The sequence below is a fragment of the Geotrypetes seraphini genome, chromosome 15 (assembly GCF_902459505.1).
Source record: "Geotrypetes seraphini chromosome 15, aGeoSer1.1, whole genome shotgun sequence".
Lineage (NCBI taxonomy): Eukaryota > Metazoa > Chordata > Amphibia > Gymnophiona > Dermophiidae > Geotrypetes > Geotrypetes seraphini.
The window spans coordinates 50,094,448-50,117,862 of NC_047098.1; the positions used below are offsets into that span (position 1 = coordinate 50,094,448).

General features: G+C 44.5%; 1 protein-coding gene across 4 annotated transcripts in view; it reads right to left on the reverse strand.

The window, feature by feature from the left end:
- ACACA (acetyl-CoA carboxylase alpha) overlaps nucleotides 1–23,415 on the reverse strand; it is a 434,156-nt gene that overhangs the window by 252,964 nt on the left and 157,777 nt on the right. For all 4 annotated transcript variants that reach the window (XM_033921833.1, XM_033921832.1, XM_033921836.1 and 1 more), the window contains exons 24-25: nucleotides 22,809–22,933; nucleotides 1,992–2,105 (exon numbers count right to left, since the gene is read on the reverse strand). In XM_033921833.1, coding sequence (XP_033777724.1) covers nucleotides 1,992–2,105; nucleotides 22,809–22,933 — 239 coding nt within the window. The remainder of the gene's footprint in view (nucleotides 1–1,991; nucleotides 2,106–22,808; nucleotides 22,934–23,415) is intronic.

The window sequence follows — 23,415 nt, forward strand, 5'->3', positions numbered from 1 at the left end:
CACTATCTCCTTCTCTTCCTAATGCAAAAGCACAGCTGTATGTTTATGTTTTATTAATATTTGATATACCGCTTAAGCATATTACAGATCTAAGTGGTTACAATAAAATACAGGTACTTAAGACTTCCCTATCTGTCCCAAAGGCTCACAATCTAGCTAAAATACCTGAGTAAACATATAGACAGCCACTCCCCCTCCCCAAGCTAAATGTACTACAGATCCATGATGTCCCAGCACTTTCTACCAGGAGGGATAATGGTTAGAGGGCAGCTTAGTGCCAACACCACAGAGATACATGGAGATAATCACCCATCATGTCATCTTCAGCTGGAACTCAGCCTTCACAAAACACTATGACTTAGTCAGAAGTTAATTGACATATGAATAAAGAACTTAGCTAAAATGGATAGTGGGGGGGCACAAGACAACTAGAAGGTAATTCCATAAATTGGTGCCTTAATGGGGTGCAAGGAGTGCCAATTCTATAACAGCACTTAGGCATGCCTAAGATCTTACAGAATACTAGTGTAAACGTACCAAATGTTAAGCATAATCTCTTATGCCAGATCAATGGCAGATTTAAATCAGCACACCTAAGTGTGCCATGCAATGCACACATATGTTGTGTGAGTCATCTGGCATCATGCCCATGGCTCATGCTTCAACCATAAAATATACTCTCCCTGCAACTAATCTTACACACTCCCTATCACTTACTTAATAGAATAGCATTCACTACATTTTGGTGTGGATTCCAATTAGGGAGGCACTTATGTGCACAAGTGAAAGTGCCCATTTATAGAAATGCTCCCTTAATGACCACAGATACGTGTCTGGTGTGATGTAGCAAACATGCCTTTAGGCGCTGTATGCAAGGAGTGTATAATCAATGTCAGTCATTACGCAGAACCACCAGTCATGTCATGAGAGGAGATTCAGACTTATGATTTTTAACTTCTGGCCAGTGCATTCTGGAACATATAGTTCCATACAGAGAAAAAAAGGGCTGTAAATCAGCTAGGCACTGTGCAGGTCATTCCACTTTCAGACACCAGGATCACAACTGAAGGCAGCAGACCATACTCCAGGACAGAAAATCCTCAAGATGTGAATAAGTCCAACCACCTCAGAGCAGGAGGAAAAGAATAAGGAACAAACTACACTTCTCCCTCCGAATCCGTGGTTTCAGCATCTGCGGATTCGGTTATTCGCGACTTTTAAACAACAACAACAAAAAAGTTTTAATTTTTCGGGCTATTTTAAGCCCTGTAAGCCCCCCACCTTAAGCCTTACCTAGTGGTCTAGCGGGTTTTCGGGGTAGGAGCGATCTTCCCATGCTTCTGCCCCGTGCAGATCACTCATAGGAAATGGCTGCCTTGAGCTCCCGTAGTCTCTCGAGAGTATGACGGGAGCTCAAGGCAGCCATTTCCTATGAGTGATCTGCATGGGGCAGGAGCTTGAGAAGATCGCTCCTGCCCCGAAAACCCACTAGACCACCAGGTAAGGCTTAAGGGGGGCTTACAGGGCTTAAAATAGCTGGGGGAAAGTGGGGGTTAGGGGCAGAACCAGCCCGAATATTATTCATGGCTTTTATATATTCGCGGGCCAGCTCTGTCCCTAAACCCCATGGATACGGAGGGAGAAGTGTACATATTTTCTGAGATGGGCTGAGCCAGTCCCTGTTGCTTCTATGGACCTGTAGTTCCTACTTTTTTGTATGTGTGGAGAAATTTGGTCTACAGGTCCATAGATGCAAAGGAATAAAGCCAGGACTGGCACCCTCAGAATGAGAGAGCAGCTTCACTCCTCCATTGAAACTCAGTACAGCTCTACCTAACTGCATGATTTCAGATGTACCAAGGAAAGCTTGGCTTATTATTTATATATATCATTCTTGGGGAGATGGGGAGGGAAGATTTCTTTGGAACCGAACAAGGTCCTGACAAAGAAATGCTTCAGATGAATTAGATCCAAACACTGGCTATGGTTACCTGACGTGCTCGCAGGGCCACCTTGGCATTGGTAGTTTTACTCAGCTGGGTCAGCTCTGTAAGAATATTCAGCAGTTCATCGGTCAGGGTGGGATCCCGGCCACACAGCTGGTCCTGGAATAAAAGAACAGAGATTAACATGTTGAATACAGGAGCACTAACAGGATGCATGTCTTCATATTTATTTTCTCTGGCTATTTAAATTACATTACATTACATTACATAAGTGATTTCTATTCCGCTTGTGCCTTGCGGTTCTAAGCGGATTACAAGTTAGAAGACTGGACATTTCCAGTAGCATTGCAGTACATATAAACAAGAATGCGTTAAGTTACATTTGTTGTTCTGGACTTTTCCAGGATAAATTGGTAGTAGATAGTAGATAGTGATAGGTTATTTAGACTAATAGAGATAATATTGTCCGGATTCTGTTGTTTAGACGAGTAGAGATAATACTGTTCGGATTCGGGTGTTGCTGGTGGTGGTGTTTGGGTAGTCATGAGAGCATTATCTTAAACTTTTGTGAGGTTATGATGATGGGAAGTGTTTTTTGAAGAGATGAGTTTTGATTTCTTTTCGGAATGCTTTAATGTCTATTGATTTGGTCAGTAGATTGGTGATGGTAGTATCGATCTTTGCTGCCTGTGTCGCTAAAAGGCTGTCGTATAGTTTCTTTCGTCGTGTTCCTTTGAGAGGGGGGTGAGTGAATAGGCTCTGGGTTCTTCTTGATCTGTGTGAGAGGTTACGGTGTAGTCTGTTGTTTAGGTAGCTGGGTGCTGTTCCGTGTATTACCTTGTATAGTAGACAGTAGAATTTGAACTGAGATCTTGCTTTTATTGGTAGCCAGTGTGAGTCTAAGTATGCTTTGGTGATGTGGTCGTATTTGCCTAGTGAGTAGATGATTCTGAGGGCTGTGTTCTGAACTGTCTGTAATTGTTTTATCATGTAAATCACTGTGCTTCCATCAAAATAGGTCTTTAGTGTGTCTCTTGGGTGTGGTTTTGGGAGAAGGAGAAGATCTGGTGAACGTCAATAAAATTAAATAGAAAACTCGGGCCGATTCTTTCAGGAGCAGTGAATGGTAAGATGGCACTCAGATGATGTTACTTCCTAAGAAAGTCATCCTAAAGCCCAATGCATTTCTTCTGTACAGGAAGAGAACAAGTAAAACAAGTGATGTTTAAGTAGAGAACTCAACAGACACAAACTGCAGACCACAGGGAAGCCGCCTCCAAAGCTTTCTTTATTATACAGGGTATGGTAACATGGAACTCCCTACACACGACCAAGCTCCGATCCCTTTTAAAAAGAAAACACTAAACTAAACTAAAGCTTAACTTTATATACCGGGTCATCAACCTAAGGAAGCTCAACTCGTTTTACAACAATTAGATAAAAACTAAAGAAACTTTACAATGAAGTAATAGCAAAAGTTTCAAAGAGATTAGTTTGGCAAAAAAAAAGTTTTTAGAAATTTACGGAAAGATTAGAAAGAACTGGGGCTCCTCAGAATTAAGGGGAGTTCATTCCATAGTTGAGAAAATTTAAAAGCCAGAGACTGACTGAAGATATTAACTTATTTAATTCCTTTTCTAGAAGGGAGAGTTTGAATTGTTGGATGCCTCTTGCAAAGGAAAATCTGTAAGCATTCCATAATAAGGAAATGAGGGGAATAAAAATGCCACATAAAGTTTTGAAAGAGATGCAGGCACATTTGAATTGAATTTTAAGATAAACCGGGAGCCAATGAAGACTCAGGAGTAAAGGGGTCACATGGTCAAATCTACTTTTTCCAAAGATCAGTATTCTGGATTAATTGTAATCTTTGGAGACATATCTTTGTGATGCCAAGATAGATAGCGTTACAGTAATCTAGTCAAGATAATATGATTGATTGGACCAAGACAGAGAAATGTCAATGATGAAAAAGATGTCAAACCTTCCTCAACATTCGTAAACTAAAAAAGCATTTCTTGACCAGGGAATTTATTTGGTCCTTAAAGGTAAGAGAGGAATCAAAAAGGACTCCCAATATCTTAGAAAAGAACTCGATCTGCAAAGAGGCCCCAGATTACAAAGCTACAGTAGGAGGAAGACAGTCCAATTTTGGACATAACCAGAGAAGTTTAGTTTTAGTTGTATTGAGCTTCATCCGGACAGAAATAGCTCAGGCTTGAAGTTTGGAAATGCAATGATTTACTTTGGAAACTAAATTGGTAATATCCAATCGATCACAATCAGTATAAAGATATCATCCACATAGGTGAACAGCATTTCCCAAGCTGACAGCTTAAAAATATTCAGTGTAGTCATATAGAGATTAAATAAAATTTGAGAAAGCAGAGAGGGAGGCCGCCAGGAATTGAAGATATCACCTTCAATATTCATTGAATAAGAGTGAGACAAAAGAAATTTAGAAAACCAATCCAGAACAACCTGATGCAGACCTATATCTGAAAGTAAATGAAGCAAAATGTTGTGATGTACTACATCGAACGCCGCTGATGAAGTCGCTCAGCAAGATCAAGGGGATAAGGTGACACTCATATGGGGAAAGGCTATAAAGAGGTTAGGGCTTTAAGAGGTCTCTAAATTTCTGAGTGGAGTGTAATGGGTAAACATGAAGGAAAAATTAAGTTCTTACTTGTTAATTTTCTTTTTTAATCCCTCCATTCTGGCACAGAAACAGATGGGTTTATGCTCTTCTGCCAGCAGGTGGAGACTGAGACATTTTTGAGATCAGTACAAGTTAGCTGTGCAGTCCCATCTACAATCAGTCTGATGAATAACTAAGCAGGAACTAACTAAGAATTGAAGAACTGTGAACTATAAAAACACCATCTTCACTCCCAGATTAATCTGTAAGTCTGTTGGTCTAGCCCAGGGCTGCCCAAGTCCGGTCCTCGAGATCTACTGGCAGGCCAGGTTTTCAGGATATCCACAATGAATATGCATGAGAGAGATTTGCCTGCACTGCCTTCTTGGTATGCAAATCTCTCTCATGCATGTTCATTGTGGATATCCTGAAAACCTGGCTTGCCAGTAGATCTCGAGAACCGGACTTGGGCAGCCCTGGTCTAACCCATTATTTTAAATTTTAAACGATATGTTTAAATATATATTTCTTTTTAAAATAAATGTTGTATCTCACTTAGTAAAATTAAATAAGCGATTCATCAAACTAAAATAAAACTTGAAACTTGAATTGTCCGGTTTGGACAGGGAACACACTGTTGGATACTGATTAGAATAAGAATCTTCAAAAAACGTTCTCACAGCTTGCTAGCTAAGCCGCTGCTCTTATTGAACTCCAGAACAACCCAGACAAAATAATACCACAGAAAAACACTACGCTTCGCAAAAAGATACTAAATAAAAACAACAGGGTGGGGTCTGTGCAAGTCTGGGGGGACTAAAAGAAAGAAAATTAGGAGGTAAGAACGTCCTTCTTTAGCGTCCCTCCAGACCGGCACAGAAACAGATGGGACATACCAAAAGCAGTACCCATTATGGGTGGGACTCCCGAAGGGCTGCCACAATAACACATTCACCGAAAACTGCGTCCCAACGCACCTGAACGTCCACACGGTAGTATCGTACAAAGGAATGGAGAGAAGACCAAACCGCAGCTTTACAGATATCCACTGGAGGCACAAGAGAAGACTCAGCCCAAGAAGATGCCTGCCCTGAGTGGAATGAGTTTTGGGAAAATCCGGAACAGGCTTCTTTTGAAGAAGATATGCCAAAGCGATTGCCTCCTTGATCCAGCATGCAATCGTAGCCTTGGAACAACAGTCCCTCTTACGAGGGCCCGCTAAAAGGACAAAAAGACAATTCGACTGACGGAACTCCTAGGTCCACTGAAGATAAGCATGAAGGACTCTTCGGACATCCAATTTGCGCAACTGTCTCTGCTCCAAAGATCCCGTCTGACTACCTAAGACTGGAAGGACAATGGACTGATTGAAATCAAAAGGCGAAATCACCTTCGGCAGAAAAGAGGGAACTGGCCACAACACGACCAGCTCCCTAGAAAACTCCAGGAAGGGAGCCCTACATGAAAAATGTGCCTTGCTGACGTAATGGCCACCAGGAACACCACCTTTATAAGTAAGGTCCTTCAACGTGCAGGAGCCGAGAGGCTTATAAGGAGGATGAACAAGCACAGAAAGAACCAGATTGAGATTCCAGGCTGGAACCAAAGGATGAACTGGTGGCTGGAGCAATTTCACCATTCCCAAGAAGCGAATCATATCCAGAGAAGAGGCCAACTGCCTGCCATGCAAAAGGCTGCGAAAAGAAGACAAAGCAGCAAGCTGTACCCTAAGTTGGGACCAGGCAAGACCCTGGTCCAGCCCATCATAGAAACATAGAAATAGACGGCAGATACGGACCACGGCCCTTCTAGTCTGCCCACCCCAATGACCCTCCCCTACCTTTCTCTGTGAATAGATCCCACGTGTCTATCCCATTTGGCCTTAAAATCAGGCACACTGCTGGCCTCAATAACCTGAAGTGGAAGACTATTCCAGCAATCAACCACCCTTTCAGTGAAAAAGAATTTCCTGGTATCCCCGTGCAGTCATCCTGCATGAACTCCAAGATGTGAGGCTAAGATGCGCAAAAGGGAACCACACTACGAGCAGAACACCACTCCTCAAATAGATGCCAAACTCGCACATAAGCCCGAGAGGTGGAAAGTCTCCGAGAAACTAAGAGAGTGGAGATCATCTTGTCCGAATAACCTTTCTTACTTAGGCATTCCCTTTCAAGAGCCAAAAGGGACCTGGATCAAACATAGAAATGGGGCTCTGAGTCAGAAAGTCGGGCGAGGGGCAGCGGAAGAGGATCCAGATGAAGACAAACCAGAACTGCGTACCACGGGCACCTGGGCCAGTCCGGAATCACCAAGATCACACGCTCTGCGTGCTGAGCAATGTGAAGAACTCTGCCCACTAGTGGCCATGGAGGAAAGACATAAAGAAGGCCCCTCGGCCTGGTAATCTCTGCACCGACTGTAGAACCTTGGCGCTTTGGCGTTGACACTCGTGGCCATGAGGTCCATGATCGGCCGACCCAGGGCCTGAACAATTAACTTGAAGGCTTCCAGCCAGGATCCAGCACATGACTGAGGAAGTCCGCCTGGACGTTGTCCACTCCTACTGTGTGGGAAGCCGAGATGTCCAGAAAATGAGCCTCTGCCCAATCCATAAGAAGAGATGTCTCCTGCGCTACTCGATGACTCTTGGTTCCCCCTAATGATTGATGCAAGACACCGCCATGGCATTGTCCGAGAGAACCCAAACCGACTTGCCCTTCAATAACACCTTAAAAGCTAGCAACTTCAACCAAATGGCTCTGGTCCCCAGAATATTGATCGACTATGACGCTTCCTCCTGCGAACAAATGCCCCGAGCTGAGCGACAGAGACATTGAGCTCCCCAACCGAGGAGACTGGTGTCCTTAAGAAGCACTGTCCACTGGGGCTGATCCAGATTCACTCCTGAACCAGATTGGAAGACCGTCGCAGCCTGAGCTTGTGGCTACAAACTAACCAGAGTCCAGATTGTGAAACTGCGGAGACCACCAACAAAGAAGAGCATACTGAAAGGGATGCATGTGAGCTTGAGCCCACCTGACCACTTCCAGGGAGGCTGACATCAACCCCAAGACCTGCAGAAAATCCTGCATCTGAGAACAATCCTGCAAAGAAAACAAATCTACGATTGCAATTTCAACTCTTGGGCAGGAAGACTCTCCCCAAGCTGGTGTTGAAGAAAACTCTGAGATTCTCCAAATGGTGAGACGGAACCAGCTGGCTTCTGGACAAGTTGACCACCCATTCCAGTGACTGAAGGAACTCCACAACCCGAATCGTGACCCAGGAGCTCTCCTGAAAGGACTTTGCTCGAATAAAACCAGTCATCCAGATAAGGATGAACCAGAATGCCCTCCTTGCACAAGGCTGCCGCCACCACTACCATAATCTTGGTGAAAGTCCATGGAGCCATGGCCAGACTAAAGGGAAGCGCACAAAACTGATAGTGCTTTCCCAAAATCACAAAGGAATCGTTGATGGGAGGCCCCCGTCACATTGAGAGAAGTCAGAAATTCCTCATACTGAAAGGCAAGAATTATGGATTTCAAGCTCTCCATGTGAAAAGAAGGAACCTGATGCACCCCATTGACACCTTTCAGATCCAAGATGGGACAAAATGACCTCTCTTTCTTGGGCACCACGAAGTAAATGGAGTACCTGCCTGCACGAAACTCTTAAGGAGGCACTATGACTACTGCTATGAGGTCCAACAACCTTTGCAGCGTCTGACGAAATGCCTGCTTCTTCCAAGCTGCCTGACAAGGAGAAGAGAGGAAATGATCTGGCAAGGGCCGGGAAAACTCAAGAGCATAAGTCTTCTGAAATCACCTCTAGGACCAACTGATACGTTGTGATCTTGGCCCACCCCCGGTAAAATTCCTGCAACCAGGCTCCCACTGGAACCAGGGGAAGGACCCACGAGTCATTGGGCTGGATGGGTAGAGGAGCCACCGGTGAAGTCACGATCTCCCGGCGGGCTCCCTGAAAGGACTGCATGCACTGAACGAAATGTCCTATGGAAGGAAAAGAAGCTACACCCCTGCCAGGGCAATATCGACGCAAATCACGTAAATGCCCATGAGATGCTGCCACCCCCACAACATCTGGCGAGGATGGTCCTCTGAAAACTGGGGCACCTTAGAGTGACTCAAGGCCTGAACAAGCTTATCCAACTCCTCCCTGAAAAGGAAGGAGCCTCTAAAAGGAAATTTACTGAGCTTAGTCTTCTTGACCGCATCCACCGACCAATCCCGAAGCCACAGGGTAAGGTGAATGGCCATTCCTAGGGCCATGGACTTGGCAGATGCCCAATAAAGATCATACATGGAGGAGGAAGTGACGTCATCTTGCTGAATGGCAGCGTGAAGCAGGAGCTCCATCGGGTTTCTGTGTTTTTTTTGTGCTTGGCGTTTCCAAAGTGCGACTTTTTCGCCACGGATTTGGACTGCTCGGGCTCCCCTTCTCATGGCGACTCAAAAGCGCCTAGAAAAATTTAAATTCTTTGGCGATCCGCCGGAGAAATCGGCCCCGGAGGCAGTGGGCAGCATGGGGGAGAAAAAAAAATGGCGGCCAGACCGGCGACTCAATCGGAGTCGGAGGATGAAGGTATCCCCGATCAGCGGGGGGAGCTTGGTGATGTGCCCCAGAAGTCCATAACGGACTGGTTTAAAGACCTAAAAGCGGAAATTATTGGGGTAAGGAGCAACGTGCGAGCGGCGATAGCGGAGCTGCGATTGGAGGTCGGCGAGCTGGGAGCCCGAGACTCTGCGTCGGAAGACCACGTGGCTACCCTCCAAACGGCGGTGACCTCTAATTCTGAAACCTCGGCCCGCCTGTCCTCCGAACTCCGGGACATTCAAACCCAGGTTGAAGATCTGGAGAATCGATCTAGGCGCTGCAACCTGCGCTTTAAGGGCATCCCTGAAACAGAGGAGTACAGGGATTGCAAGGCAGTGGTACGGGACTTCTGTGAGCATTTGCTGAGAGCTGATGGAGCTGACCTGCCTGATACTATAGCTTTGGTGCGTGCCCACCGCAGTCTGGGAGCCGCACGAGCCCAGAGCACTCGTGATATCATTGCTTGCTTCGGAGAGTTCACATTGAAGGAACGGATCTTGCTGGCTGGCCGACGACAAGCTACACTCCGGTGGAAGGACCTGGCTGTGGGAGTATTCCAAGATCTGGCGTGGTCTACTTTGCAGAAGTGCAGGGCATTTAAAGATGTCACCTACGCCTTGCGCTCTGGGGGCCATAAATACCGTTGGCTTTTCCCCTTTGGGATGTGGCTGACTGTTAATGGGGCATCTCGGAGGGTGAGCACAGTGTCGGAAGCCTGGGCGGAGATGCGAGCCCTGGGCTGTGGGACCTTGCGGGAGGAAGACCAGCCCCCGGTGTGGCTTCTACATCAGCGCAGGGTGCATCTTGGAGTACGGCGTTGCGCTCTGGCAAGAAACCGACGAAACCCCAATCCTGAAAGGGTTTGGACATTGCCTTACTTTTGAAGAGCTGGATTTGATCCTTTGGCTTTCGTGGAGCCTCTATGAGTATGATTGGTTGCGCTGGGGACTTTAGGAGATTCCAGCGCTCCCAAAGCTTTGTGACTTTCTTTAAGACACTGTATTTTATTACAGGGAGTGTTGTTGGATTGTAATGATTTCTGTTTGTTTGGTGTTGGGGGGCAGGGGGAGTCATCTGCTGGGTTGAAAGGGGTTTGGTGAGTTTGGGGAATGCTTGAGACTTGAGTGAAGCTGGGGGGAGGAAGTGTGGCATATTGAGTATGTGTGTGGATTTGCACTTTGGTTGTTTCAATGATTCTGTGAGTGGGATAAATGCCTTTGGGAGAGGATTGCACTTTCTGTTAGCTGGCGAATCCTAATGCACAGGGTTCGATGCAGCGTAGGGGTGGGGGGGTTCAAGTGGGGGGGGAAGGGGAGGGTAGATGAGAAGCTTTTTACTGTAGGTTCGTGGAATGTTAATGGACTTAATAGTCCTGGTAAGCGTAGTATTGTGTATAAGGAAATGGTTTGCATGCAATGGGATGTTTGTCTACTTCAGGAAACACATTTGAGGCCTCGTGATGTGGCAGTTTTAAGTTCCCACTCTTATGACCAGATCTGGACCCACCAGGGGTCGACACCAGGGAAGAAAGTGGGGGGGCTTGGCCATATTGGTACGAAAGGGATTGGGGCTTGTGGTTGATCAAGTTTATCATGATGGTGCAGGGCGATGTTTGGCTCTTGTGGCTACTTTGCAGGGCCGTACCATCACCCTTATCAATTTGTATGGCCCCAATACAGATCAAGCCAGCTATTTTGGGTCTATTAAAGAAGATCTGGGTCTATTAAAGAAGGATTTTGGGTCTATTAAAGAAGTTTTGTGAAAGGGTCTGTGTATCTTGGTGGGAATTTTAATGTTACACCCGATGTTATTTTGGATCACTCTGGGGGTGGGACTAGGTCTCCGTCAAGGGCTGCTAGACGGGCTTTACTATCTTTATTTTCTTCTCTGGGCTTGGTGGACTGCTGGAGGTTGTTGCACCCCACACAACGTAATTATACTCACTACTCACATGCACAAAGATCGTATGCACGCATAGATGGGCTGTGGGTCCATCATAATTCGTGGGGAGGGATTCGCCGGGCGGAACTTGGAGCTATTCAAGTCTCTGATTACGCGCCTGTGTGGGTAACTTGTGCGGGTTACTGGGCAGGGGAGGGACGCCGTTTCTGGAGACTTAATGAGTCTTTATTGAAAGATCCGGCTGTGGTTTGGGAGGTGAGTGAGACAGTGGACCAGTATCTTCAGATTAATGATAATGATACGGTCAATGATGCGACATTGTGAGATGCTCTGAAGGTGGTAGTATGGGGTATTTTTATAAAATGGGGTGCTCGTCGTAAGCGTCTAAGGGCTCAGCGCTCCTTGACGCTTCATGAACAACTGGAGCGGTTGGGGAGGCTGCATCAGAGACACTAGGACCCCTTAGTATATGAGCAACTTGTTAAAGCACGGGCAGAGCTTTCCTTACTGCAGATGGAGGAATATGAGTTTTTGAGGACACGTTTGCGGCAAACGGTTCATGAATATAATAATACACCTGGATCTCGCTTGGCTAGGTTAATTAAACTGAAGCAGGCAAGAGCGGCTATTACAACGATACGGGATGCGGGGGGGACAGCACATCGTACTGATTCGGCTATTAGATCGGTTTTCTTTAAATTTTATTCTGATTTGTATCGGACTTCGCAGGGGAGAGATCCCGCTGCTATTGAGAGATACCTCTCGCAGTTGCGGCTTCCTCGACTTTCCGACGCGGATAGGGAATTGCTTAATGAGCCTATTGAGTTAGGAGAAGTCTTGGGAGTCATTGCTAATTTGAAGTTGGGGAAATTGCCCGGCCTGGATGGGTATACTAATCAGTTTTATAAACTTTTTCGTGAGGTTCTTGCTCCGTTGTTGGTTCGGGTTGCAAACGGGGTGAGGGACGGTTCCCCGTTGCCCTCCACTATGGGGGAGGCCGGGATTTCGGTCCTGCTTAAACCAAACAGAGATCCGATGGGGTGTGGGTCATATCGGCCGATTTCGTTACTGAATACTGATGCAAAAATTTTAGCCAAAGTTTTAGCTCTTCGTTTGGGGAGGGTACTGCCGTCTTTGGTGCATTTGGATCAATCTGGTTTTGTTCAAAAAAGACAGGTTTGTGATAATATTAGACGCACGTTACATCTTATGTGGGCTGCACAGAGGACATCTGCTAAAATAGCTTTTCTGGCGATTGATGCCGAGAAGGCTTTCGACCAGGTTGACTGGGACTTTTTATGGCGGGTGATGTCGCAGATGGGGTTGGGAGCTTTCTTTTTGACCTGGGTGCAGGCCTTTTATGCGGCTCCAAGGGCCACTGTGTGTATTAATGGGGTTATAGCGAATTTTTTTTCTATAGCGAGAGGCACTCAACAGAGTTGCCCTTTGTCTCCTCTGTTGTTTGCTCTCTCTATGGAACCTCTGGCCATTCGTATTCGGGAACATGGTAACTTATTAGGTGTGACGGTGGGAGATATTGAACATCGTTTAGCACTCTTTGCCGATGATGTGTTATTGTATGTCCGGGACCCCGAGGACTCTTTGCCAATTTTAGTTGATCTCTTTTTGGAGTATGGGCAGGTTTGGGGTTTACGGTGAATATGGATAAATCCGAATTGTTGAGTGTTAACTTGGAGGTGGAGGATCAACGTCCGGTTTGGCTGTCCAGTTTCCTTTTCGCTGGGCTCCTGGGGTTATTCGCTATCTGGGAATTCGTTTACCTGCCGATCTATCTCAATTGTATACCGCTAACTATGCCAGGATTATTCAATAAATCCAGACTGATATTCAACGCTGGAACGGGTTTTGGTTGTCTTGGTGGGGTCGCATTGCAGTTTTAAAAATGAATGTCCTACCCCGTTTGCTCTTTCTCTTTCAAACCTTGCGGGTTGCAGTCCCATATTTGGTGTTGAAACAGTTACATGCTTTGTTTTTTCGCTTTATTTGGCAGGGGAGATCTCCTCGTATTTCTAGAGCTGCTTTATGGGCGGCCAGGGATAGAGGGGGACGCGCGGTGCCAAATCTGTTGTGGTATTACCGAGCCGCTCAGCTGCGGCTCTTATTGGATTGGGAGATCGCTGACTTTAAGTTGGCGGTGCGCATGGAACAACATTTTGTGGGACGCCCCTGTTTGAAACATTGGCTTTGGTCCTCTTCCATTGGTGTTAGGAAATTGGCGGTTCCGGGGAATCCGTTTTTGGAACATCTTTTGAAAGTGTGGTGTGTTACTCGACGGCGTTGGGGGGCTGGGGTGGTCCCATCAATTCTTGGTGCGGTGCGGGAGGAGCCCATGTTCCCGGCCGGTAGGGAGAGTTCTGTTTTTGTGCGGTGGGAACAATTAGGGTTATATACCTTTCGAGATGTGCTTCAGAAGGGGGTCCTGGTGTCTTTTGAAACCTTCCGGATTAGTGCTGCCTTGCCCAGGGGAGATTTTCTGGGCTATTCTCAGATACGTCATTTTCTTCACTCTCAGAAGTGGGATAGGGGGCCCACTCAATCTCTCGATCCTTTTGCTCACATGTGGATCACTCTTAGGAACCTGCCTAAACCCATCTCTGTTCTTTACCAATATATTTGGGGCTCCTTTTCTTTTCCGGCTCTCTATCAGCGGGCTTGGGAGGTGGACTTGCACTGTACTTTTTCTGTTGAGGAGTGGTCTAGAATTCATATGGAAGTGGGCAAGGCCTCTTCTTGTGCACTTATTAAGGAAAATGCCTATAAAGTAGGCCTACGCTGGTATTATACGCCTGAACGTCTCCATCGTATGTTTCCTAATGTATCTGCATTGTGTTGGAGATGTGGGTTGGCTATGGGGACCTTTTTGCATATATGGTGGGACTGTCCAGTTCTGCAGCCCTTTTGGAGGAAAGTTGTGGGATGTTTATCACACTTGTTACAGATTTTATTGCCTTTTTCTCCACAGGGATGTTTGTTAGGCCTTTATAATGTTAGTCTAAATTCCTGGCAAACTAAGCTTCGGCGCTGGGGTTTGGCGGCAGCTAAATGCTTGATTGCTGCTCATTGGAAACAGGGACTGGCACCTACTCATTTAGATTGGACTTTAAAGCTTCAGTTTATTTTTCAAATGGAATTGTCTATTGCAAAACGTCATGGGTACTATTATACTTACACCCGGACTTGGACACGAATACTAGAAACAATCGAATCTTTGAATTGAGCTTCTTTCTGAGGGGGGGGGGGGATTGTGTTTAGGGGGACTTTCCTGAAGAAACCACAGGGAGTCCCTCTCTGAGGGTAATGGAGTTGGAGGGGTGGGGGGGCACTGAGGAGTTCTGTAAATACTGGGGGCTTGTTTGTATTGTTGGGAGCAATTTCTGCTGTTTGTACTGATGGGGGAGCATTTTGTGAATTGGTGTGCTTTTTATATGCTTGCTTTCCCATTTGTTGTTGTTCCTGATATTTATATTCTGGTTTGTATATTTTCACAAAAAACTTTCAATAAACATTTATTGATTAAAAAAAAAATAAAGATCATACATGGCATCCGAGAGATAAGAAGCACCAAGCTCAATCTTAGCCACCTCCTGATCTACCAAGGACCAAAAAAAATCATACATGGCATCCGAGAGATAAGAAGCACCAAGCTCAATCTTAGCCACCTCCTGATCCACCAAGGACCAAAAAAGTTCATACATTGCATCTGAGAGATAGGAAGTACCAATCTCAATCTTAGCCACCTCCTGATAAGAAGCACCAAGCTCAATCTTAGCCACCTCTTGATCCACCAAGGACCACTCATCAGACTCCCGGACCAAGACTCACTCAGACCATCAGAAACAAGCTTGGGCTACCAAACTGCCACAAATCATTGCCTGGACAGCCTAGGCAGCCACGTCAAAACTCTGCTTAAGAGACTCCATCTTACGATCCTGGGAGTCTCTCAAGGTCGAACTACTTTCAACCGGTACCGTATGTCTACATGCAATAGCCGAGACCATTGCATCTACAACAGGAGACTTAAAGGTATCCCTATCCCCATCAGGAATGGGATAGAGCCAAATTATGAACCTCACCAAGTGGAAAGGAGCGTCCAGAATCTTCCACTGTGCGTGCACCAAATCCCAAATATCCTGATGCATAGGAAAAGAATGGAAGGCCGATTGGATCCCCCAAAGCAGGGGGTCTACAACATGAGGGGGGGTCCTTAGCTTCCTCCTCAAGGTGCAAAGCCAAGGAAATCTGAAGAATAAGCTTCTGCAACTCTTGCCGGTAAAAAATGCGCATGACTGATGCATCCTCGCCAACCGGCGTCTACAATAAACAGCCATCCACATCTTCTTTCCGCCCTGAGAGGATCTTGTGGATCAACCAAAAGGTCCAAGTTCTCATCAGGCGAAACCGTGTCTGCAAACAAAAAATCCTTGTCACAAGAAACCTGCGGCCACTTGGACAAAGACAGGGAGGACTGGGAACTGGGCAGGAGCAGATGCCGAGGGGGGGGGGCTGAACGAAGGCAGACATGGAAGGCAAATCCCCCTCCAAAAAAACCCCCCCAAAAATACAGAGAACCCCAGAAAAGGAGCAGGACCTCAGCCGCCTCTAAGTAAGCCTTGTACATGGCTAAAACAAAATCACCCGGTGGCAAAGAAGCACTCACTGCAGAAGCAGGAGAAACATTTAAAACCTGTTCCTGAATCTCTAAGACAGGAGGGAGGTCACCTGAGGCCACAGGCAAAATGGTGGAGTTTCCTGCCAAAACCTGTGAAAAACCCATCAAAAAAATCTCACCCAAGGCCTGTAGCAGCAAAGAGGCCTGAACAGAATTGCAGGCAGCAGCTGCTGTAGTGGTTAGGGAAACCTCAGCACTATCGACGGTTAGGGAAACCTTATTTCCCTGACCGTTGGTGGCTGGGGAAATCCCTGTGTGGGCAGCAGCACCAACAAGCAATGCACGTGCAAAGGGGGACCCTTCTTGCCGACGAGGATTCCCCTTCGTGGTGGCCAGAGCAGTTCGTGCACACACCGGCCGCTTGTCCAGCACACAATGAGTACTTTTTCTGCTTCTTAAAAGTGCTCCATGCTCACACTAAAAAAGGGAAAGTAAAACCGCCGATTAACAATTAAAGTCAATTAAAGCTAATTTAAAGCTTCCTTTCAGACCAGCATTGCCTCAGGATGTTTGTTTTTTTTCAATACAACTTTAGCTAGCAAATGAGCAGACCCTACTAGCTCTCAAAGCTATATGCCTTGACTGAACAGTGGCAAGGCTTACAGCTGAGGCACTTCTAAGCCAAAAATGATTTGAGGAGGGACTTGATCAGCCAGGTGTGGCACCCCCGAGGTTGGACGGACCCCCAAAAGCGTCCCCCAAGCTCAATCTGGCACCCACAAACAGGGACAAGAAGGCCACTAAGCAAAACCAACAGGCCCTACACTAAACCAAGGAAAGACTGCACAGGCTTACCACCTCCACCTGCTAGAGGCTGAGAACAGACTGATTTGTATATGGGACTGTACAGTCTACAGCCAAAAGCCAATATCTCAGCCTCCACCAGCTGGAAGAGGAGCGTAAACCCATCCATTTCTGTGCCGGTCTGGAGGGATGCTAAAGAACTGATTGTTTACTCTTTCACAAAGTGCAAAGATGAGGGGACTCTCCATGAAAATTACATAGTAACACATTTAAAACAAATAGGAGAAAATATGTTTTCACTCAACACATAGTTAAGCTCTGGAACTCATTGCTGGAACAAGTGGTAAAAGTAATTAATGTAGCTGTGTTTAAATGCTTTGGATAAATTCCTGGAGATGAAGTCCATAAACCGTCCACTGTATCGAGTCTCAAACACTGATGTTCTTCCTCCTACCAAACCATGTACTGTTGCACATTGTATTGCCCATCATATAATGTTCTATCATACCAAGTCCCCCCAGTGGTATAATGTATAGTATTCAATGCTATGCATGGTCCCACTATGCTATGTCTTATCATGCCATGTTTTCTCCTACAATGGTTTGTCACACTTTGCCATACTGTTACAATTTTTGTCATACTATACTACACTACATTATACATCGTATTTAACATACTATGTTTCCCATACTATGTCTACCATGCTACGATTTCTCATGCTGTGTTTGCCACACAATGTTTGCCATTCCATGTCTACCATGCTATGTTTTGTCATGCTACGCTTGCCTTACTATTTTGCCATGTCATGTCATACTAGGTCAGCCATGGTTTGTAATATTATGTTTGCCAAATGATGCTCACCATGTCATGTTTCGTCATACTATTTTTTACCATGCTTTGGTAACTATGTTTTGCCATGCTATCTTTTACCATACTATGTTTGTCATACACTTTATTATTTATGTAAACTTGTAACCCGTTCTGAGCTCTTTGAGAGGACAGGATATAAAACCAAATAAATAAATAAAAGGTAGACCATGAGAAAGCCACTACTTATCCCTGGGATCGGTAGCATGGACACATGCTACTTCTTAGGATTCTGCCAAGTATATGTGACCTGGCAATTCTTGTCTTATGAAAACCAGAGGGACAGAAGGGTAAAGTGTAATGTAAATTAATTGTTTTGTTGCTAGTAAAAGAACCAGTCTAGCATCAAAAGGGGCACATGGATGGAGTCCAGCAGGCCACATCTATTACATTTCCAGAGATGTTCATCTATGATACCCAAAGCTAACAGCAACAGAAAAAAAAGAGAATGCATCTCTAAAGTGTAAAAACCATAATATATTTTTGCTGGGGTGTCACCAGTGCTTTTCTATAGATTAGTAAGGTCCACAGCACTTGTTTCAAGAAATATACGCTTTAAATTACTCTTAAAGTGGGGAGTCGTAGGAAATATGGCAGAGGAAAAGGAAGTAGGACATTCTTTAAGGGTCTACACTGGTACCAATACTCCCATACCAGCCAGACCTAAAGATAACCAAGCTCTCCAAGGAATTCATATACAGGCAGTCCCTGGTTTAAGAATGAGTTACTTTTTTTTAAAGCTGTTCTTAAGTCAGATTTGTATGTAACTCAGAACCTGTAGATTTTGAGAAGAAAACAGTGAAAGAGTTCAAACAAGCGTGGGATGAACACAGAGGATCTCTAATCAGAAAATAATGGGTATACTGTATATTGAAGGAACTAAGGCCAGTACGGCCTGTGTCCCGTATATGAACATTCAGTTGAGGACGGGCTGGGGAGGGTTTCAATGTCTGGGATGGTTAAGATGGGCTGGAGTGAGCTTTGATGGAGACTCCAGTAGATGGAACCTAAGCACACTACTTGGCAGGGCTCTGGGTTTCTGGCCCAGAAATAGATCTAAGAAAAAGGACCATTTAAACTAAATAATTAATTTATGGAGCATGTATGGTTGGGCAGACTTGATGGACCACTCGGGTCTTTATCTGCCATCATTTACTATGTTACTATGCTACTTACCTCCCAGGTACTTACCTGTTCCCAAGTGACAAAAGGGCCAACTGTCCCTACCAATGTTCCATCTAAGGTACAGCATTCACAACCACACACTGTTCTTAATGTGGCCATGCATCATTCCTGAATCTGCTACAGGAGAAGTGTAGGAGTCTATGCCACTGGAAATGTTGCTCAGTAAAATCAAATTAAGCCACAACCACGTTCTTAAGTATGAGTCGTATTAAGTCAGGCATCTGTAACTCGGGGACTGCCTGTATACAACTTTTTAAATAAACTATATTTAACAAATTTCTCAGGAACATACAGCAGTGCACCTCTAGCATCTCAAAGCAATACTTGGTGAAGATTTCCAAATATAATCAAGGAGGAAAAGTAGCTACCATTCCAAATGGTTCAAAAGTCTGATGCATCACTCATAATAATGATTATGCCCACCTATAAAAATTAGCAAAACACTAAATTTACAGCCCCAAATTTTGTGGTACATATCATTGGTTACGCAAGGAGTACATTAATATCTCCAATGATGCCATATGGTAGATGCTCTGCATCCAGACAAGCTGCAATGCCTTCTTCCACAGCTGAGCAATAGTAAGTAACAGGGAAATTCTGCTACTGTCCCCCTGGTATTTGCTAAAATTTGCTGCATAGGGCAAGATTCAATTTTTTTACTTGAGTAAACACACGTTTGTTCTTGTACAAACGCACTTTGCAACAAACTCCCCCACTACCACCACCATTTTCATATGCAGGCAAAGTAAGTGTGATATGAAATTGCAAATGTACCTTTGCCTGCTTTAAAAAGTGGGCAGGGTTAGTTTGGGAAGGGAAATAAGAGCGGATAGCACAGCTGGTTTTAAGAAAGGTTTGGACAAGTTCCTGGAGGAAAAGTCCATAGTCTGTTATTAACAAAGACAGGGGGAAGCCACTGCTTGCCCTGGATTGGTAGTATGGAATATTGCTACTCCTTGGGTTTTGGCCAGGTACTAGTGACCTGGATTGGCTACCATGAGAACGGGTTACTGGGCTTGATGGACCATTGGTCTGACCCAGTAAGGCTATTCTTATGTTCACATCTGGTGGTCATATTTTTAAAATCATCAGGGTCGATATTCAAAGCAATTTAACCAGGCACTGAATATCCCAGTCTAATTTGGGCGGGGTTAGTCAGCATGTAAAGAAGTACTAACCACCATGGGCTGAATATTGTCCCTATCATGCTTATTTTACACCTGCTTCAACTGTGTGTGCCAACCACATTTTCAAAGGGAAACTCCAGGGTGAGTTTCCCTTTGAAAATGAGCTTGCTGTCAGTATCAAAATGCCCTCTCTGTAGTGTGATGGAGATTTCCCCAGGGCTGAATCAGAGAACCTGAATATCAATATTATGTAGAAAATTAGGATAACAAATGCTATCATTTTGGAGGGGGGAGGGAATGGGAAGAGCAGTAGTGCAATATGTGTTTGGTGACCTTCACTCTTCAAACTGTATGTCAAGAGAGGCAGATATCACCGAGATAAGGCAATGTGAAAACTCTAAGAAAGGGCACAGGGACTCCCTGACATCAGCATCTTCCAGTTAGAAACTCAGCATTCAGGCAAAGACGACAAAGTTCAGTCTTCTCTCTTGCAAGTAATATTCATTAAAAATATACATTTAAAGCCAGTATATTCTATGACTTCTGCTTGTTCTCATTCACAAAGGCAGTGAGCAAAAGTGTCAAACCAGTTCAGGTTTTTTCTTATTTTTTTCCTGACAAGGCCTCGTCTCCTCGGCAACCCTGGTGTAATTACACACTTGAGTGACTGGGGGCTCTGAGGAAAATTGAAGGCCTGAGCTGCAAACAGCTGGCTATTTTCCCTTTCCATCGTTTCAACATGATTGCTGGAGAAATGAACAGCCCTGGATACGAGTGGGAACAGAATCCTCAAAGGAAATGAGGAAGTGGGCAGGTAGGGGGAGGCAGGGGACATTGTGTCCCTGCAAGAAGTCCTAAGGACAGGCATAGGTTTGCAATCACACTGCCATGGAATCAGAAAAATCCTGGCCAGTTCACGAATTAGAACTGAAAGAACACAAGACTAATTTTCAGCCACCAAACTCTTTCCCCTTGGTCTTAGATTTGAGGAAAGCACTGTTTGTTGGGGTTGAGAGGAACTCAAGGGGAAGCAGTGAGAGATTTTTGTCTCTCAAAAAAAAAAATTAATTAGTGCTCAAGGATAATCAGTCTCAGAGCAGAGTCCTGCACAGAATAATCTATATCAAATAATAGGTGAACCCAGAGGGAGGTCCGCCTCCCGTTTTATCAATCTTAATAACAAATGACTGTTTTATGATAAAGGAGGTGTAGTTCTCAAAAACTAGTCATAAATGTATTATGTTAATCATACTACAATCACACTACTTTGTCAAAATACAGTAGATGTCTGATTTCACCAAGACTTTTCCCTCATAGACATAGAATAGCCGCCTTGAAGGTTCTCCCTAGGGCAAGATAGAAAATTTAAAATAAACTTGGAATACAATTAACGCCTCAGCCTAAACAGAACACCCCAAGAGAGAAAGTGTTTCAGGAAACACAGACAAAGAGATTAACTTTATTGAAAACACAGTAACTACCAAGTGTTCAGTTAGGGAGGTAGGAGGGGAAAGTAAGAGATGAGAAAATGGCCTCAAGAAGGAGAGAACACTCAGGACATGGCATAAGATGTATCCAGATAGGCACAGCCTATTTACTGAACTGTATGCACTTCTATAACTTGTCACTGTGCTACAAAGCAAGTACCTCTGACATATTTTTAATCATTGCAGCCATGAGGAAGGAGTGGCCTAGTAGTTAAGAGCTACAGTCTCAGCACCCAGAGGTTGTGGGTTCAATCCCCACGCTGCTCCTTGTGTTTCTGGACAAATCACTCACTCCTCCATTGCCCCAGCTATGTTAGATAGATTGTGAGCCCACCGGGACAGACAGGGACAAATGACTACCTAAATGTAAACCACCTAAAATTAATAGGCAGTATATAAATAACTAAAATACATAATATATATCCAAGGGATCTCATAATCAAGATGGCTGATTATGATCACCCCCAGTCTATGCCAAGGGAGTAGCTTACAATGAGCAGAGCATAGAGAATAGCATTTGCCTATGCTTTTGTTAATAAACAGTTGTAATATAGAAGATATTGTGGGGAGGGCTATAGTGTATCCCACCCCTTAGGTTGCAACAGTGGTATACAAAGAGCATGCCGAGCAAATACATACATCAACTTTGTCTATGGGGTGATGATGACCAGAACCAGAACTAGAACCAGTGAATTTCTGCTCCAGAAGTTCTACCTATTAACCAAGGGGGCACTGGAGGTCATACAGTATGTTCTCTCTCCTCAGTTGCAATTGTTAGCTCTTCCTCTAGAGGGAGCACTCAACGGTACAGCACCTGCCTATCTAATCGATCGCCTACACCGAAACCTTCCACCCAGAATAAGAAGAACACTGACACCATTCTCATACCCACCACTCAACGGCACTCATCGTACAAAGCTTTACGATAACCTCATAGCAACGCATGCAGCAAAACTCGAACCCTCCATAACCAGATTGTTAACCTCAACATCTGACTTCAAAGCATTCCGCAAAGAACTCAAAACGCTACTTTTCAAAAAGCATATTCAAAACACCTAATCTCCTCTTCCACATACACCGACCAGGTTACCCACTCCCTGACACCATATCCTCAACCGACCAAAAAAAAAAAAAAAAAAAAAAAAACCTAATTCTTCCTACCGATTTATTACCTACCAACGCCTGGAAAAAGATTTGATATGTAATGTAATATAACTGCTCTCATCCAATGTTACCAAGTCTATACTCATTCTGTAACTATGTCTTACCCTAAATGTCACGTACCCTCCTGGAAATGTCCAGCTTCTTCTTATGTAATCCGCTTTGAACCGCAAGGTACAAGCGGAATAGAAATCACTAATGTAATGTAATGTAATGTAATATATCCAGGGCTAACACCTCATAAACTAGCCATGGTCCACTGAGTTACTTCAGTCAAGCATATTTATTTATTTTAGCCCATCCTCCTAAAGAAACTCAGAAAGGGTTATAAATCAGGTTAATGTGTGGTTTAGTAGTCTAGTAACTCAAGGGAGAGGAACATGATTTGCAATAAGCATATTATAGTTAATAATATAAGCCTTGGATAAAATGACTTACAATGAGCATAGTGACCAGTAGGTTCTTCTTGGTGACCTGGGCATGTGAGAAGATGTAATTCACCACTGTGCCCAGTTCACTTTTGTTTTCTTCCCGTAGAGAGCATACACACTTATCATAGTGACCTGCAATTAGAAACAGCAGCATCTGTGAAATGAATTTCTGTACAGTGTTATGCTGCCATCTTGAGGTTGTAAACAAAATTATGAATCAGTTCTGTCATCTGGGCATTTTATAATCAATTATAAACCTTAATATTTTTTTATCTGGTTTCAGAAAATATCTAGTGCATTAGCACATTTATAAGAGTTATTTTATAACTAAATGTACCCATAAAAACTGCCCTTTTTGGGTACCGGAGAATTTTCAATGCTTCCTTTGAAATTTACTTCAGGAAATCAATACACTTACATTTATACCAATTGTTTACCCTGAAATGTTCTGCGTATTTTCAAAAGGAATGTGCATAAATGCAAACTCTTCCCCAACCATACCTCCAGTTCGAGTAAAGTTACATGCATATTGGATGTACAATTTTATAAGCATTTTTTTCTGCAAATAAAACACTGCTTTACATATATAAATTGTTTTTCAAAATTGCCTTCCC